Here is a 15,016-nt window from a genome sequence, read left to right as displayed (position 1 = left end):
ATCTAACCCACCATGTATAAGTGGGAACACTGGATCTTGGCCCAGCTTCTGTGGCCCTCTTCCTCCTTTAAGGATATGTAGTAATCCTTAATACGGGCTTTTTAAATATATATATAAAACTGGCACACTTAAAAGTATTAACCATTGCTTTCTCTCCCCCGAAAGGTGTTTTTATTTATTTATTTATTTTGGTTTTGTTCTTTCTGATTCTTCTGTGGGTTCCTTGAACCCAAGGACTGTGGGTACAGTCCTTGTTAGTCTACCTTACACCATCCAATGAAAACAATGTTCATATGCACACATTGCCACTTTCTCACATCTTCCTTTTCCCTCCCAATTTCGACTGTTATATTTTTAAGTTGTGGAAGTCTCTCTTCACTCTGGCTTTTCATCCAACCCCCTCCCAGCCAGCCCTAGGCTGTCTTTAGGCTGAATTTGTCCACCCAGGGGTAGGGAGGGGTAGAGAATGCGGGTTAGGCAGGGAGGCCTAGCACTTACGAAGCAGAGCCATAGGACCGGGTCTGTCCTACCTTGCTCTTCTCGTTATTAGAAAACATTTACCAGGGAGGCACTACTGCCCAGAAGACAACCAGGAACTTTGCAAATATAAACTGAGTAAGGAAAAGGAATCAGCTAGTCCCAGATCAGGCTCCAGGGAGCCAATGTTGGCAGCTAAAGTTGGAAGCATGACCTTTCAATCAGCATTTCCTGGGGACAGTGCCAGGCACCCTCAGACTCTGAGGAATTGGCACTGTCTTGCAAGAACTTACAGTCCTCAAGGGAACCGCCCTCCCCCCCACCCCCACCCCCACACACAAGTAATGACACCCCCAAGCAGGCTGGGAGTTTGTGCCCAGGGCAAGTAAATCTGGGTTTGTAACTTCAAGCTGCATTGTGACTTTGAGTAAATCCATAACCTCTCTGAGCTTCGCTGTTGTTGCTTATTTCTCTGTTTTTATCTTCCAAGGCTGTTTCTCTCTACTTGGTTTCTTTCATACTCGGCCCATGGTAATGCCCCCCTCCTTTGTTTACCAAGGGCACTTCCTTTTCTTCCTTCTGTTCTCTCCCCTGGGAAGCAGGAGGCCTCTGCTTCCCAGGCTGCGTTTGCCTGACTCCTGGTGGGATGTAAAAGGGTCCTTCCTGAGGCTCCTGGGGTCCCTGGGATAAACCAGAGCAGCCCTTTGTGGAAGAGTCAATGCTACGCCAAAAGGCCCTTGGAGGAAAGTAAGGCCAACTCCACTTTGCAGGGGAGGACGAAGAGGCTCGGGGAAATTCTAGGAACCGTCCTTGGTCCGCCCGCCTGGCTAAACGCCTTCAGCACTGAGAACAATTCCACATCAGAAAGTAAGTGCGACATCCAGCACGTTCCTTCCTGTGACTACTGCGATGCTCTTTCTAAAAACGTTAATCGCCACCACCCCCGCCCCACCAAATCGTTCCTCTCATTTCTCTAGTCCCAGCCCGGCCCCGGGTTTCAGATCCGCTGAGCCCCCACGGCCAGCACCCGGCAGAGCCCAGCCCTGGGCGGCCATGCCCGAGCCCTTCAAGGCCAGAGGCAGCGGCCGAGCGAGCGGGGCGCGGGGCGGGCCGGGTTCCGGAGACTCCTTTTCCATTCGCTGTCCCGCCCGGCTCCGCCCACCGCCCGGCTCCGCCCATCGCCTGCGGGGACAGCGAGCCCGGCAGCCGCCCTGCGCCAGGTTCCGCTCATCGCCGCTCGGCCGCCGGGGCAAAGGCGAACTAAGTCCGGCCCGCCGGGTGAGTTTGCCACCCGCAAGGGTAGTCGCGGTCCCTTACCCCAGCCTGTCTCCCCACGCCGGGCGGGCGCCAAGGACGAGCCCCGGAGCCCGGAGTCCGCACGGGCGGGCGGAAGTCGAGGTGCGCGTGTTGGCCCCGGGGTCCCAGCCCCGGACGCCGGGCTGGAGCGATGGAGCTCGCGCTCTGCTCGGCGTCGGCGGGAGTAGGCCCGGCGGCTTGGGCCCCGCGGGAGACCCGGGTTAGTGGGCAGGACGAGGTAGGGGCTGGAAGGAGGCTGTGCTGGGAGGTCGGGACTGGGAAACGAGGTCCCGCAGAGGGAGGGAGGGAGACGGCTTGTCTGAGGCCCTTGAAGCACAGGCCAAACCCGAGGACCCCAGCCCGGGCATCTTTCACCGACCCCAGTTCAACAGCCCCAGGGGTCTCAGAGGTGCCTCGGGTCCCACAGGCTGGTACCTGTGCCAAACACTTTAAAGCGGTTCACAGCAGTGCGTATTGCTACCCCTCCTCCCTCCTTTAATGAGGAGGTCTGAGGCTGGGGTGGGGGGTGAGGGGCGGCGGGAAGCAACTTACCCAAGGTCACCGAGCCAGAAAGAACTGAAGCCTGCTCCCGCTGTCCCCCCTAAAGCCCAGTTCCCGCCTCCTGAAGGAGGGCGCTGCTGCCTCCATCACCCGTCTCGGGAATCAGGGCCATCCTCCCCTGTGAGCGCCCGCTCACCTTGACTGGGGTGTGTCCGCTGTGCCGGCTCTGGGGCTTGGTTTCTGGGAATCCCACCATTACTCCGCCCTCCCCCTGAGGAATCCTCCAAGCCCCGCCCAAGAGCTCCACCCTCCCGCTGCTGTCCCAGCCCCTGCTGACCGCCCTCTGCTTCCCTCGACCAAAAGAACGAGGGGGGGGGGTGGGTGGGACGGACACCACGACGATAACAACACATGGGAGCGAAGACTGGGGTCCTTGCCTCTGCTAAGTTGGTCCAGAGTGTTTCTTTCAAGAGACCCATGAGCTCTGAGCTGTTTTCACAGTCGGACTACCAGAGTTGCCAGAGAGCTCAGACTCTTGGGGCCAGCTGGGTGAGGAATCCACATTCTCTCTAAGGGACCTCCCTGGGGAAGGATGGCCAGCAGGGATGGGACTGGCAGTTTGGGGCCACTGTCCCCGGGATAAGGAACATACCTTTGCAGGAGGTGTTAAGGCAATTGTAGAGGAGCAGACTCAGAGGCTGACAGCTTGAGAGCAGAGAGGCTGGTCCCACCAGTGCCCAGGCTCTGACCAGCCGACTGCCAGCCATGCGGTGCTGGAGACTGGGCCTCAGCCTGGGGTTCTGCCTGTTGGCAGGTGTGGGCCTCTTTGTCCTGTGGTGAGTACACCCTGTGGCATCGCCTTGCCCCACCCAACTCCAGGGCTCTTCTCTTTCCCATATCAACCCCCAAACCTTGACTCCTGGGGATTCCAAGGTCCCACCCAGGACATCTTGCTCACCTGCCCCCCAACCCCAGCCAGATTGAACTAGTTTATGCTTTTGAATTTTGCACTGTGTTTCCCTCTGTGAAGCTCCTGAGGCTGCCCCTCATGGGGCTCCCACAGCCCCGGTGTGACTTGTCTGTGCCTATCCCACCTACTCTGTTTGTGCCCTGGGCCTGGCATGAAGTACCCGCCCTGCACAGGTGAATTAAGAACTGGACACCAGGCCCAGTGGTGCACACAGGGAATACCAGGAGGCTTTGCCAGACTCTGAGGTCAGCCAGACCCAAGGGATGAAGGGGGGACCCCCAGATGCAGTTTTGGGAGCCCTCACTCCCACTGATTTATGCTAAGTGGGTTTTTAACTTCTGGGGCAGGAAGTCAAGTCAACAGATATTTTTCCTTTCCCAGGGTATATGTTGAGAAACTGCTTCCGGTCTCCTATGTCCCCTATTACCTCCCCTGCCCAGAGATCTTGTGAGTATGAGAATGGGAGAATTGGGAACTCAGCATCCTGCCTGGAGTGGGGACAGAAGAGTTTTTAAGATCACTTTTGTCTCAGTTTTCTTGTATCCTAAGCTCATGGTTCTGATAAAGCATTTAGGCAATTTATGTGCTATTAGTTAGCTCTGCCTCACAGTCTGACCTTGGCATAACTCTGAGACTCACTTTTGCATTTGTAAAACGGGATAGTAGAGTTGTACCTCCCGAGCCATAGGAGGATGGTGTGAGATGATGTGTGCATGTAGCCTGTTGTGGCACCTGGCACATAGTAGGTGCTTAGTAAACAGTGCTTTTAGACTTTTATCATTTTGCTCAATTTTGTGCACTATATATATAAGGAATAAATTAGCATGTGACCTTCCTTGGTAACAGAGACCATCAGGAGATAGAAATAGGGTGAGATATTGGGTGATTGGAACTGAAGGGATACAGATTGTGCAACAGGACTGAATATAAAATCTCAGATATGGACAGCACAATACTACCTAACAGTAATGTAATTATGTTAAAACACTGAATGAACCTGCATGTGAGAATGATAGAGGGAGGAGGACTGGGGACATAAATGAAATCAGAAAGAAAGATAGATGGTAAAGATCAAGATGGTATAATCTAGGAATGCCTAGAGTGTATAATAATAGTGAAATGTACAATGTACAAATTTAAGAAATGTTTTTGCCTGAGGAAGAACAAAGGAATGTCATTATTGCAGGGTGCTGAAAATAGATGATAATTAATACTTTAAAATGTCACCTTATGTGTCAGACTAAAGCAAAAAATGTTTATTTGTTACAAAATTTATATTTTGACTAGAGCATTTCCTAATATAACTCATGTAGATAGTTTGATTGAATGTCATAAGTACTTGGAATCTCAGGTTGCACATGAGATTTTGTTGGTTTGTCCAGAGTGATGCCCCGATGAATCCCAGAGTGATTTGATCAGTGACTGGAAAAGTATTTGCAAGCCCCCTTCGGGGAATGGTGGGAGTGGGGAGAAATTCAACTTCCCCAAGTTGAATTCTTGATATTCTCACAAGCAGTGTGGACAACCAAAGCTGTAGGCTGAGCCCCCAGGCTTGGGGTTTGTTCACATGAAACTTAACCCCACAAAGGATAGGTCAAGTCTACTTAAAATTTAGGCCTAAGAGTCACCCCCAAGAGAGCCTCTTTTGGTGCTCAGATGTGGCCTCTCTCTCAGCCAATATGATGAGCAGTCTCACCACCCTCCCCCTCTCTGCGTGGGACATGACTCCCAGGGGTGTGGACCTTCCTGGCAACGTGGGACGGGGATCCTGGAATGAGCTGAGACTCAGCATCAAGGGACTGAGAAAAACCCTAGAATGAGCTGAGAATTAACATCAGGGGATTGAGAGAACCTTCTCGACCAAAGGGGGAAGAGTGAAATGAGACTAAGTGTCAATGGCTGAGAGATTCCAAACAGAGTTGAGAGGTTATCCTGGAGGTTATTCTTATGCATTAAGTAGATATCACCTTGTTGTTCAAGATGTAGTGGAGAGGCTGGAGGGAACTGCCTGAAAATGTAGAGCTGTGTTCCAGTAGCCATGTTTCTTGATGATGATTGAACAATGATAAAGCTTTCACAATGAGACTCTGCGAATGTGAAAACCTTGTGTTGGATGCTCCTTTTAGCTACTATATCAGCAGAAGAGTAGAACAAATGGAATAAAAATAAATAATAGGGGGAACAAATGTTAAAATAAATTTAGTTTGAAATGCTAGTGGTAAATGAAAGCGAGGGGTAAGGGGTATGGTATGTATAATCTTTTTTTTTCTCTGTTATCATTTTATTTCTTTTTCTGTTGTCTTTTTATTTCTTTTTCTAAATTGATGCAAATGTTCTAAGAAATGATGAATATGCAACTATGTGATGATATTAAGAATTACTGATTGTATATGTAGAATGGAGTGATCTCTTAATGTTTTGTTTGTTATTTTTTTTAATTAATAAAAAAAGTTTTAAAAAAAATTAGCATGTGACCAAAGATCTTCCCAACATAATGAATTTGACTTTTTGATGTAGAAGTGAAAAATAGGTTGGGACCATGAAAGGGGCATGTGGCTCCAGGGTCTTTTTTCCATGACAGCTAAAGGATTAACTTAAAAATCTGATTTATAGACCACTAAATTAAAATGAGGCCTGTGTTATCACTATAAACAGAAAAATAGGAAGCTGGAAAACAGAATAGATGAAGAAAGAAAAAAAAATAACTCTCAGGGTCTCACCACTCTGAGTTAAACTTCAGTTCCTAAATTCATTGTTGACTTGCTTGTTTGCTTAGCTTTTTAATTGAATGGATCATACATTTATTTGGTTCAAAAAGCAAAATGACTGCCTGTTAATTCAAAATAGTTGTGACCATACAGTTTTTGCAATTTCTTTGTTGTGTTCCCAAAATTGACTTATTTTTCGTGTGTATTCATAGTCTTTGTTTCTCCCAGGAGCTGGTCATAATTGTTGAAACCAGCCCTACCACCAACTGCTGGGCATTTAGGTTGTTTCCAGTTTCTCACTGTTATAAATTAGTTTATAAAGCTTTTTCCATTTTAAAGATCATTTCATACTGATATGTTCATTTGCTTGGTCACAGGATGTGGCTAGGTTCTTGATCTGTCTCATCAGATTGCTATCTAAAAAGGACATATCACATCACATACCCACACGTGAATCCCCCGCCCCAGGATTGCCCACCAGAATGGGACTGCTGCTGTACTGCACTTGGGCAGGTACTAGGGATACTCAGAGTTCTCACAAAAAGCATAAACCAAACACCGTGCTGATTTAAGAGACAGGAAATAGTGTCGCTTTAAGTTCCATTTCTTTGAATGCTAGCAAGGCCCTAGTTTCCCCACGTTTTCCCATAAACTGAATTTCCTCTTCTGATGTGCCCACTCAGTCACCTTCTCCCTCTGATCTGTTTATGGCTTCTAGATCATCAATGTCAGCTTAGCAACTTTTTTTTTTCCATAAATTGAAGTTTAAATTCTTTTAATACAGGTGGGGAGCTAAATGCTAGGGAAGTGTAGAATGCTGAGCTGGCTGGTACCAGCATCCCAGGGCCACTTCCTTTCTCTCTTCTGACCTGCTTTTGACCACCATTCTCTATTCCCAGAGAGCAGGGACTCGAAATGTGGAGTGGGGCAGAGAGCCAATTTGATTAATCGACTTTAAAACAATTGTTGGTTCAAGAGTATAAACTAAAGAAGATGGGAAAACTCAAGGAGGCTTAAGCCATCCCATCTGTATTAGCTTCCTAGGTCTGCCATTATAAATTACCATAAACTGGGTGGCTTAAAACAACAGTAATTTATTTTCCCATAGTCAAGAGGCCAAGTATCAGGAATCAAGGTGTCAGCAGTGCTGTCCTCCCTCTGAAGCCTCTAAGGGAGAATCCTTGCCTCTTCCAGCTTCTGGTAGCTCCTGGCATTCCTCGTGGCTGCATAACTCCAGTCCCTCCCTCTATCTTTACTTGATTTTCTCCTTTTCTGTCTGCATCTTCTCCTTTTCTGCCTCTCATAAGGACTCTTGTCATTGGATATAGAGCCCACCTCAGTAATCCAGGATGATCTCATCTCTAGATCCTTAACTTAATTACATCTGCAAAGACCCTTTCCCCAAATAAGATCAGGTTCACAGGTTCTGGGGAGTTAGGATGGACATATCTTTTGAGGAACCACTATTCAATCCATTAAACCATCCTGTATGACATATTGAAAATTGGTGATGAATTGAAGATAACCCTCTCATCAGATGGCCCAGTCCCTAGGAGCCCTGCTTTGGAAATCGACCTTGTTCTGGGGTTAGCATCGCTCACTGAGTGACTTGGAAGACCTTTCCCTTCTCTGGCCTCAGTTCCCCTACTACGGAATGACTCTATGCAGAAGGGTTTATTGCCCCTGTTTTGAGGAGAAGGGAACTAAAACTAAGAGTCACTGGTCCCTTAACCAGTTGGTGGCAGAGCCAGAGGCAAGCCCAGGCATCTGTCCCTGCAGCCCTGACTCCCTTCTTCCCCAGGGACCAACTTCCTCTGTGCTCATTCTGACCTTTGCTGAAATGGAGGAGGCTGACCTCTGCTTGCCGAGGGCCAGGTAGACTGGCTTTCCTGAGTGCTTGCTCCATGCTGGGCTCAGATGAAGAGCTGCTTATTACCTTTTTTAATTCTCACTGCAACTCTTGAGAGTTACGAATGGTTGTACCCATTTTACAGATAAGGAAAGGGGGAGTAAGGGTATATAACTCACTCAAGGTCCCTAGGCTAAAAGAAGCAGAACAGCGCCCTGGGCCTTTGCAGCATCTCAAACCTTCAAACCAGTGCTGAGATCCTACAGATCAATGTGGTTGATAAAGCATCTGCTTTAAAGCCAGATGGTCCTGGGTTCAAATCCTGGCCCTGCCACTTACTCCATCAGTGACCCTGGACTCTCGGAGCATAGCCCCTCTTTTGTAGAGTGAGTGGAAATGGGGTAAAGTTTGAGTAGAGTCTGCATGGACCCTGGAGATGCCTGCCCCATGGGGAGGAAGTGGGGATTAATCTCAGTTATACCATTATCCCTGTGCTAAGTATCTCTGTCTCCAGTCCCGGTGATAACATCTCTTTTTTGCTTCTGCTACCAGCAACATGAAGCTGCAGTACAAAGGAGAGAAGCCATTCCAGTCCCTGGCACAGTAAGGACACAGTTACTTTCTCCATTTGTGGCCCGTTAGATGGGAGCCATCTCCCCTCACCACTGACCTTTCTTGGTTGCAGGTCACAGTACCCTCAGCCCAGGTTGCTGGAGCAGAGGTAAGTGCTGGTTAGAGCTTGGGCACAGAATGGAGAATCCTGGAATGTGGGAAGGTGAGGGTCAACAGAGCTCTGATTTATAAACTGGGGCAGTGGAGATGGAGATGTCAGGGTACCTTGGGACCCAGAGAGTCTGGGACTGTGGAAAGACATAGGCTGAGTGGGAGTTAGGGATTTGGGTACACTCCTGTCCCTGCTGTGCTACTAGCTGTGTGACCTTCGGTAGGTTACCACACTGCTCTGAACTTTTTCTGTGCAAGGTGGATAATGAATGGAAACTACCTCATAAGGGGTTAGGATACCAGGTGAGATGATGCTTAGTAAATGCACAGCATTGTGCTGGCTGCATACTAGGTGTTCATCTACTTGTTAAGGATATTATTTGCATTGTTAGGGCTCTTTTTTGATAGCCCCAATTTATTAAGCACTTTCCAGGCACATGAAGCACACATGCATCGTCAGGTAATCCTTGTGTGGAGGCCACAAGGTGATGAGACCTTGTATTTACTGAGACCACAGTGTGCTAAGCTCCTCTAGACACTTGCATTAACTTTTGGTCTTCCCAGCCATGTTAGGAAAAGCTTTATTTTCCCCACTTTCCACATGAGGAAACTGAGGCCCAGAAACAAGGATGAAGTTGGCCCAAGACACACAGAGCATGGGACGCAGAGCTAGGCTGAGACTCAGGCTTTCAGGGGACAGGTGGGTGACAGGGCAGGGAGGGTGGTGGTCTCAGTCCCCCCTGGGCTCCCCTGCTGCCAGGCCCACAGAGCTGCTCACACTCACACCCTGGTTGGCACCAATCGTCTCCGAGGGCACCTTCAACCCGGAGCTTCTGCAGCACATGTATCAGCCCCTGAACCTGACCATCGGGCTTACTGTGTTTGCTGTTGGCAAGTGAGTCTTGGGCATTGGTGGGGAGGTTCCTCCTGAGTCACAGGAGCTTACAGACAGGACTTGGGCACAGGCCCCAACTGGGGACCATGGAGGCTCTGAACCAGGTTCTGAGAGATGGGAAGGTAGAGGCCGTGGTGGGGGTGGGGGCTTCCTGGAGGAGAGGGCTGGGCATGCTGTCAGCACGTAGTGGGGATGCAGTCAGGGTCCTGCTATGGGGTGGTGGTAGATGTTGACGGGGATTTTATGGCCAGGTATACCTGCTTCGTCCAGCGCTTCCTGGAGTCTGCCGAGAAATTTTTCATGCTGGGTTACCGAGTACACTACTACATCTTCACCGATAACCCTGCGGCCATTCCCCACGTCCCACTGGGCCCCAGCCGGCAACTCAGCATCATCCCCATCCAGGGTTACTCTCACTGGGAGGAGATCTCCACCCGTAGGATGGAGACCATCAGCCAGCACATTGCCAAAAGGGCACACCGGGAAGTGGACTACCTCTTCTGCCTTGATGTGGACATGGTATTCCGGAACCCCTGGGGTGCTGAGACCTTGGGGGACTTGGTGGCTGCCATTCACCCTGGCTACTATGCTGTATCCCGTCAGCAGTTCCCCTACGAGCGCAGGCGTGTTTCCACGGCCTTTGTGGCAGACAGCGAGGGGGACTTCTATTATGGTGGGGCGGTGTTTGGAGGGCGCGTGGCCAGTGTGTATGAATTTACCAGCGGCTGCCACATGGCCATCCTGGCAGACAAGGCCAATGGCATCATGGCAGCCTGGCAGGAAGAGAGCCACCTGAACCGCCGCTTCATCTCTCACAAGCCCTCCAAAGTGCTGTCTCCTGAATACATCTGGGATGACAGGAAACCTCAGCCTCCCAGCTTGAAGCTGATCCGGTTTTCCACATTGGATAAAGATGCCTACTGGTTGAGGAGCTGACAGCAAAGCAGGGGTGCCATGTGCCATGACCCAAAAGGCTTGTTAGTCCAGCAATGCCAACTTGTACTGGTGCCTTGCTTCTCTGAGGTGGGGACCAGCCTTACCCTGCCAACCTCTGTGTGTCAGGAGAATCCGGCCAGGAAATGAACATGGTCGGGCCTTTGTAAACTGTAGAGGGCTGTGCACACAGGAGGAGAAGACAAAGACCACAAAGAAATGATGCACAAGACGGTTGAGCAGGAGGGAAGACTACAGGTTAAAGCAGGCTTTCCAGAGCAGAGGTATGTTAAGGTGGAAGCTATGGGGTTCAAGAGCAGTCTCCAGCCCTGAAGTGTCTGAAATTCTACCTCACTCTCTCTCTTTGCTGACATGCCCTTAAAGTTGCACTTCTAACACCCTAGTATGAAACGCATCCTGACCCCTTTCTCTGGCTGGAGGGGTCTAGAGAACCGGGAGGTATCCAAACACTCAGTATCCTAGAAACAGCGTTTGAATTAAGCAAGGTTTAGGCTTTCTCTGGTTTCAAGTCCCACCTGTACCTATCTGTGAGCCATATATCCTTACACTGGCCACTGCCTCTGTACAGGGATCTTAAGTGGATAATCCCCCTTATCACCTGTAATAAAGGTAGTCTGTACTAGGACCCTAAGTAGAGCTTTGTTTGCCTCACATTTGTTTGTCTGCTCTGCCAGGGTCTGGAGACCCAGGCAGCCTGGATTTCAAACACAGTCAACTTGCAGTGGGGTTGGGGGTGCAGTTATTTCAGAAAACCTGGACTAAAGCCATTATGGCAACAGGACTTAGTTCCAATTGCTCCTGGGGGGCTTAGCAAAGTAGAAACATACCGACTGACTATCTGCACTCTCAACTGAGTAAAATGAAGCAGATCCCATTAGCTGGAGAGCTCCGCGGGGGGGTTGTCACTCCAAGAAGTGGTGAATGTCCAGGAGTAGAGCCAGGATTAGAGGAGGTAGAAGAGGGGCCTCACCAGCCTTGAACCAGAGAGATTTCAGAGGCCCACTATGGATCTTTGTGCTTGGCAGGGCAGAGATTAGGCAGGCTTCAGGGTTTGGGGATAGCACCCTTGGGGACAGGATCATCACTGGAAGGTGGAGGGTAGTGTGTCCACGCTGGGACTGGCAGGTGCCCACCACCTGGTCACCTTGGCTAAGCTGGGGTCCAATCCTGAGCCCACTCTTCCCTGTAACCTGCTATTTAGCCACTAGGTAGGGACACATCAAATGTATAGACAGAGTAACTAGTGTGAGAGGACAGCTTGCCTGGGGAGTGGAGTTAGGGAGAGGACCCAGGGTACTGTCTGAGCAGAGGGACAAGGAAAGTGTCATGATCCATGTATCTGCAGCTGGGGAGAAACTTTTAGGACTGTATGGGCCTGCCCTGGAAGATGATGTGACGTGTGATGCAGGGACTTATAGAATGTACAGCCTTGTCTTCAAGGAGCTTGCAGTATGAAGCAGGGAGAGGCTCCTGGATGTGGAGTGCAGGGAAGGTTTCTGGAGGAGAGGGCCCTCGGCAGCAACTACCTTACTCCCAGCTGACTCTTGACCCAGACATAGCAAGCTCAGTGAAATTAGCCTCTTCCAGACACAGCCGATGGGAACTTCTCAGACTTGGCCCAAGCCCTGGGAACTAATCCCTACCCCAACGTATGGCCCTTACACATTTGTTAAGTAAATAATGGAACTCAGCCGGAATCAGACCTGGATCCAGGACTCTTTCCATAAGGGAGCTAAGGGTCTGGGGCCAGAGCTGCTCTGTGTATAGGAAGAAGGATCTGGAGGTGGGGTCGGGGGCTGACCAAGAAGAGGGAGGCAGTGGTGGGAATGGCAGGGGGTCCAGCCCCTGCCCAGACATGTTCAGTCTGAGCTTTGTGTAATTGCAACAATCTTGCCCTTACAGATCAAAGTTTCGTGGTCTCTGAAGTTTTTAAAATTTGCAAGTACCTCTTTAAGAACACAAAATTATAAATGCAGATGCCTCCTTTGCAATGGAAGCCCTTGCATGTTAATCTTCAGGTCCTTCCTTCATGATCAACTGCCTCCCTCCCCTCCCCTTACAGTCCAACAGCACTCATGGCCTATGAGTCCTGGCCTGGCACACCTGTGCTCACGCTGCCCCCAAGTCAGGCCTGCTCTTCTCACCATGCCCATCCCATCATCTGCACAATTCCCAGTGACTCACTACTGCTGTCAACTCCTCCAGTAAGCCTGCCTTGATGTGCCTCCCACAGGAGTGGTTGCTTTTCCATATTCTTATAATACCTCCTCCTCATCTGTGTGTGAGTATTTTACCATGTTGTCACACCCAACTCTACTCCTCCCCAACTGTGAGATGCAAGAGGGCACAAACAGTGCCTGACACTGGTGCTGAACACCGAGAGAATATTCATAAGTATTGGATAACTAAATATGAGGCAACGGGAAAAAAATTAAAAAGACAAGTGAAAAAAAAAAAACAGGCTTAGGAGTCTTTCCCAGCACCACTTCGGAGCTGTAGGACATCAAGCAGGTCACTCCATCTTTCTAGACCCCAGGAGTGAGGATTAAATGACTTTAGAGCTGGGAGCCCTCTGAATATTGACCCTTCTTGAATAGCTATTTTGGCAAGTAGTCAGCTCTGGGCCTTCAGGCCAGCGTGCAAATCTCTGGAAGGAGGCGGACGGCTACCATAGCAACCACACAGTACAAAGGAGGACACTGAGGCAGGCCTGCTTATCCATGGCTAGTGTTCAGGATCTGTGCTTGGGTGGGGGATGGGCAAAGTGCCCTTTAGGCTACCTCCAGTTCTGGGATGCTGAGACTCTCACAAAACAGCCTGGATCATGTCCTACTGCTCTACCCCCAAACTCCATGACCCTCAACTTCCCCTGGCATGCAGAACCCTCTGTCATCTAGTCCAGATGCCCTTCCCTGCCTTCCCCAACCCTGAACTAGAGCCTCACTAGAGCCTTCTTTATCCTGGGACCAGACCAAGCTCTTGCACACCTCAGAGCCCCCTTCTTTATATTTGTTATTCTCCATAACTCACCCATTCATGTTGTACTCGCCTTCAAAGCGGCTCAGGGCTTTTGTGGAAAGCAGCCTTTGGGGTTGGACTGCTCTGGGTTCAAACCCACAGCTGGTCCACATAGCCCTGTGGCAGACAAGCTAATGCTGTGCCTTCTCAGAGCCTCAGTTTCCTCCCTTGCAAAATGAGGCAGTGACTGACTAAATGAAGATGTGCTGGGGTCATCTAAAGAGATTGACCCTCAGGTCTGTGTGGCCCAGGGAGCATGCCACACAGGTCTCTGGCCATCAGCAGAAGTAAGGGTAATAGGTGAGAGCAGCCATTCTGTGTCTCACGTTTGGGGACACTGATTGCTGGTACTGGTTGCTTGTTTATAAAGTTTCGCCATATCATTGAGTGCTCTGGAGGGGCTCCCTGACCACAGTAAACTGTCACCCAACGCTCACTCAGCCTTATTGGTCCGCCTTTCTCTACTCTTGGCTCCCTCTTGCCCCTTTCACACCAGCCTGGGCTCAGCTACGGAGAGGATGGCCCTCCGATTCTCTGGGCCAGTCAGCGATGACAGGGAAAGAGACCGGCCTGGCCTCCTCCCCTGTCGCGACTCTGCTACTGCCTGCATCCAAGTCCGCCCTGACCCCAGCCCCTTGCAGGTGGCATTGAGAGACCAGGGCGACAAGATGGGGGAGGGGGGAAATTCCGTGGCTCCTGCTTCTCCAGACTGTCCACGCCCACCCCGCCCAGCTCCCTGGGGTCCCGCCTGGCTGTGTTGGGCGTGGCGCGGGAGCCCCAAGAGGCGTGGCGGGCGCCGAGAGGGCAACGGCGAGGGGCGGGGGAATTGCGTGGGATTGGCCGGCGCAGGCGGTGCGGTGCGCGTGCGCGCGCAGCGAGGCGGGGCCCAAGTCAGCGTACTGCCCACGGGCGCGTGGAGGAGCGCCGACTGTGGCCACTAAGCCTGGCTGCACTATCCACGGTGGCCATTTGGGTACACCTGCATTAGGGAGGCTGGTGCGCGCTTCTCAAGCCGTACCCGGGTGCTCGCGCCGTGGGTCCCGCCTCTCACACCTGCGGGACGGACCGGGGCGGGGCAGGGGCGGGGCCGCGGCTCTCCCCGCCCACCCGGGCCCGAACCGGGGGAGCCGGAGCGGAACCGAGTGGTGCGGCCGGAGCGGCCGGCGGCCTGGCGCAAACAATGGGATTGGCTCTGGGGGCAGCGGCGGCTCAGGCGGCGACGAGGGGCGCTGAGCCCCGGCCAGGGCGGGAGGCCGCGCCATGAGTCCAGCAGCCGGGCGCCCCCCTGCGCTGTGCGCGGGCCGAGGCGAGCGGCCGCCGAGAGCCAGGGGCCCCTCCCTTGGGCCGGCGATGAGCTGCGGAGGCTGAGGATGATGGTCGATTGCCAGGTTAGTATCCCGCCCGGGCCAGGTCGGAGGGGGGGAAGGACCACATGCCCGGTGCCCTTATTGTGCAGTTGGGAAACTGACGTCCAGAGAGAGGCAGACTGGTCTAGGGCACACCAGGTGGGCAGAAGATGAAGCATCTAGAGGATAAGGATCCGGGCTCCTAGCCAGGGCTCAACCCCCTCCCATTAAGGTTTGCCTTGGAAATGAGAGCGCCTTAGATCCTGGGAGATCCCTGAT

At 51.4% G+C, this 15,016-nt stretch overlaps 2 protein-coding genes and 1 long non-coding RNA gene across 15 annotated transcripts in view; 2 read left to right on the top strand and 1 right to left on the bottom strand.

Annotated features, from left to right (window-relative positions):
* Nucleotides 1-2,539, bottom strand: part of LOC143673314 (uncharacterized) — a 93,067-nt gene extending 90,528 nt beyond the window's left edge. Inside the window, exon 1 of the long non-coding RNA XR_013170319.1 lies at nucleotides 2,326-2,539. This is a non-coding gene — a long non-coding RNA (uncharacterized LOC143673314). The remainder of the gene's footprint in view (nucleotides 1-2,325) is intronic.
* Nucleotides 1,665-14,092, top strand: GBGT1 (globoside alpha-1,3-N-acetylgalactosaminyltransferase 1 (FORS blood group)). 13 transcript variants are annotated; one of them, XM_077147621.1, is made up of 8 exons: nucleotides 1,665-1,755; nucleotides 2,935-3,110; nucleotides 3,305-3,489; nucleotides 3,626-3,691; nucleotides 8,354-8,404; nucleotides 8,487-8,522; nucleotides 9,285-9,419; nucleotides 9,671-14,092. In XM_077147621.1, the coding sequence occupies exons 5-8, from the start codon at nucleotides 8,358-8,360 to the stop codon at nucleotides 10,353-10,355; spliced, it is 903 nt and encodes a 300-aa protein (XP_077003736.1). In that variant the 5' UTR covers nucleotides 1,665-1,755; nucleotides 2,935-3,110; nucleotides 3,305-3,489; nucleotides 3,626-3,691; nucleotides 8,354-8,357; the 3' UTR covers nucleotides 10,356-14,092. The 13 variants fall into 13 exon arrangements, with proteins under 13 accessions (XP_077003736.1, XP_077003714.1, XP_077003740.1 ...); XM_077147611.1 differs by lacking the exon at nucleotides 3,305-3,489 and adding an exon at nucleotides 2,381-2,823 and having other exon boundaries at nucleotides 1,672-1,755; XM_077147599.1 differs by lacking the exon at nucleotides 3,305-3,489.
* A 419-nt stretch (nucleotides 14,093-14,511) lies between these two features.
* Nucleotides 14,512-15,016, top strand: part of RALGDS (ral guanine nucleotide dissociation stimulator) — a 49,923-nt gene continuing 49,418 nt past the window's right edge. The window contains exon 1 of the mRNA XM_077147553.1: nucleotides 14,512-14,779. Within this exon, the coding sequence (XP_077003668.1) occupies nucleotides 14,762-14,779 (18 nt within the window). The 5' untranslated portion in view covers nucleotides 14,512-14,761. The remainder of the gene's footprint in view (nucleotides 14,780-15,016) is intronic.

This window comes from Tamandua tetradactyla, chromosome 2, assembly GCF_023851605.1.
Source record: "Tamandua tetradactyla isolate mTamTet1 chromosome 2, mTamTet1.pri, whole genome shotgun sequence".
In the NCBI taxonomy this organism is placed as follows: Eukaryota; Metazoa; Chordata; class Mammalia; order Pilosa; family Myrmecophagidae; genus Tamandua; species Tamandua tetradactyla.
The sequence above is the reverse complement of the archived record's forward strand: the minus strand, read 5'-3'. Positions and strand labels throughout refer to the sequence as shown.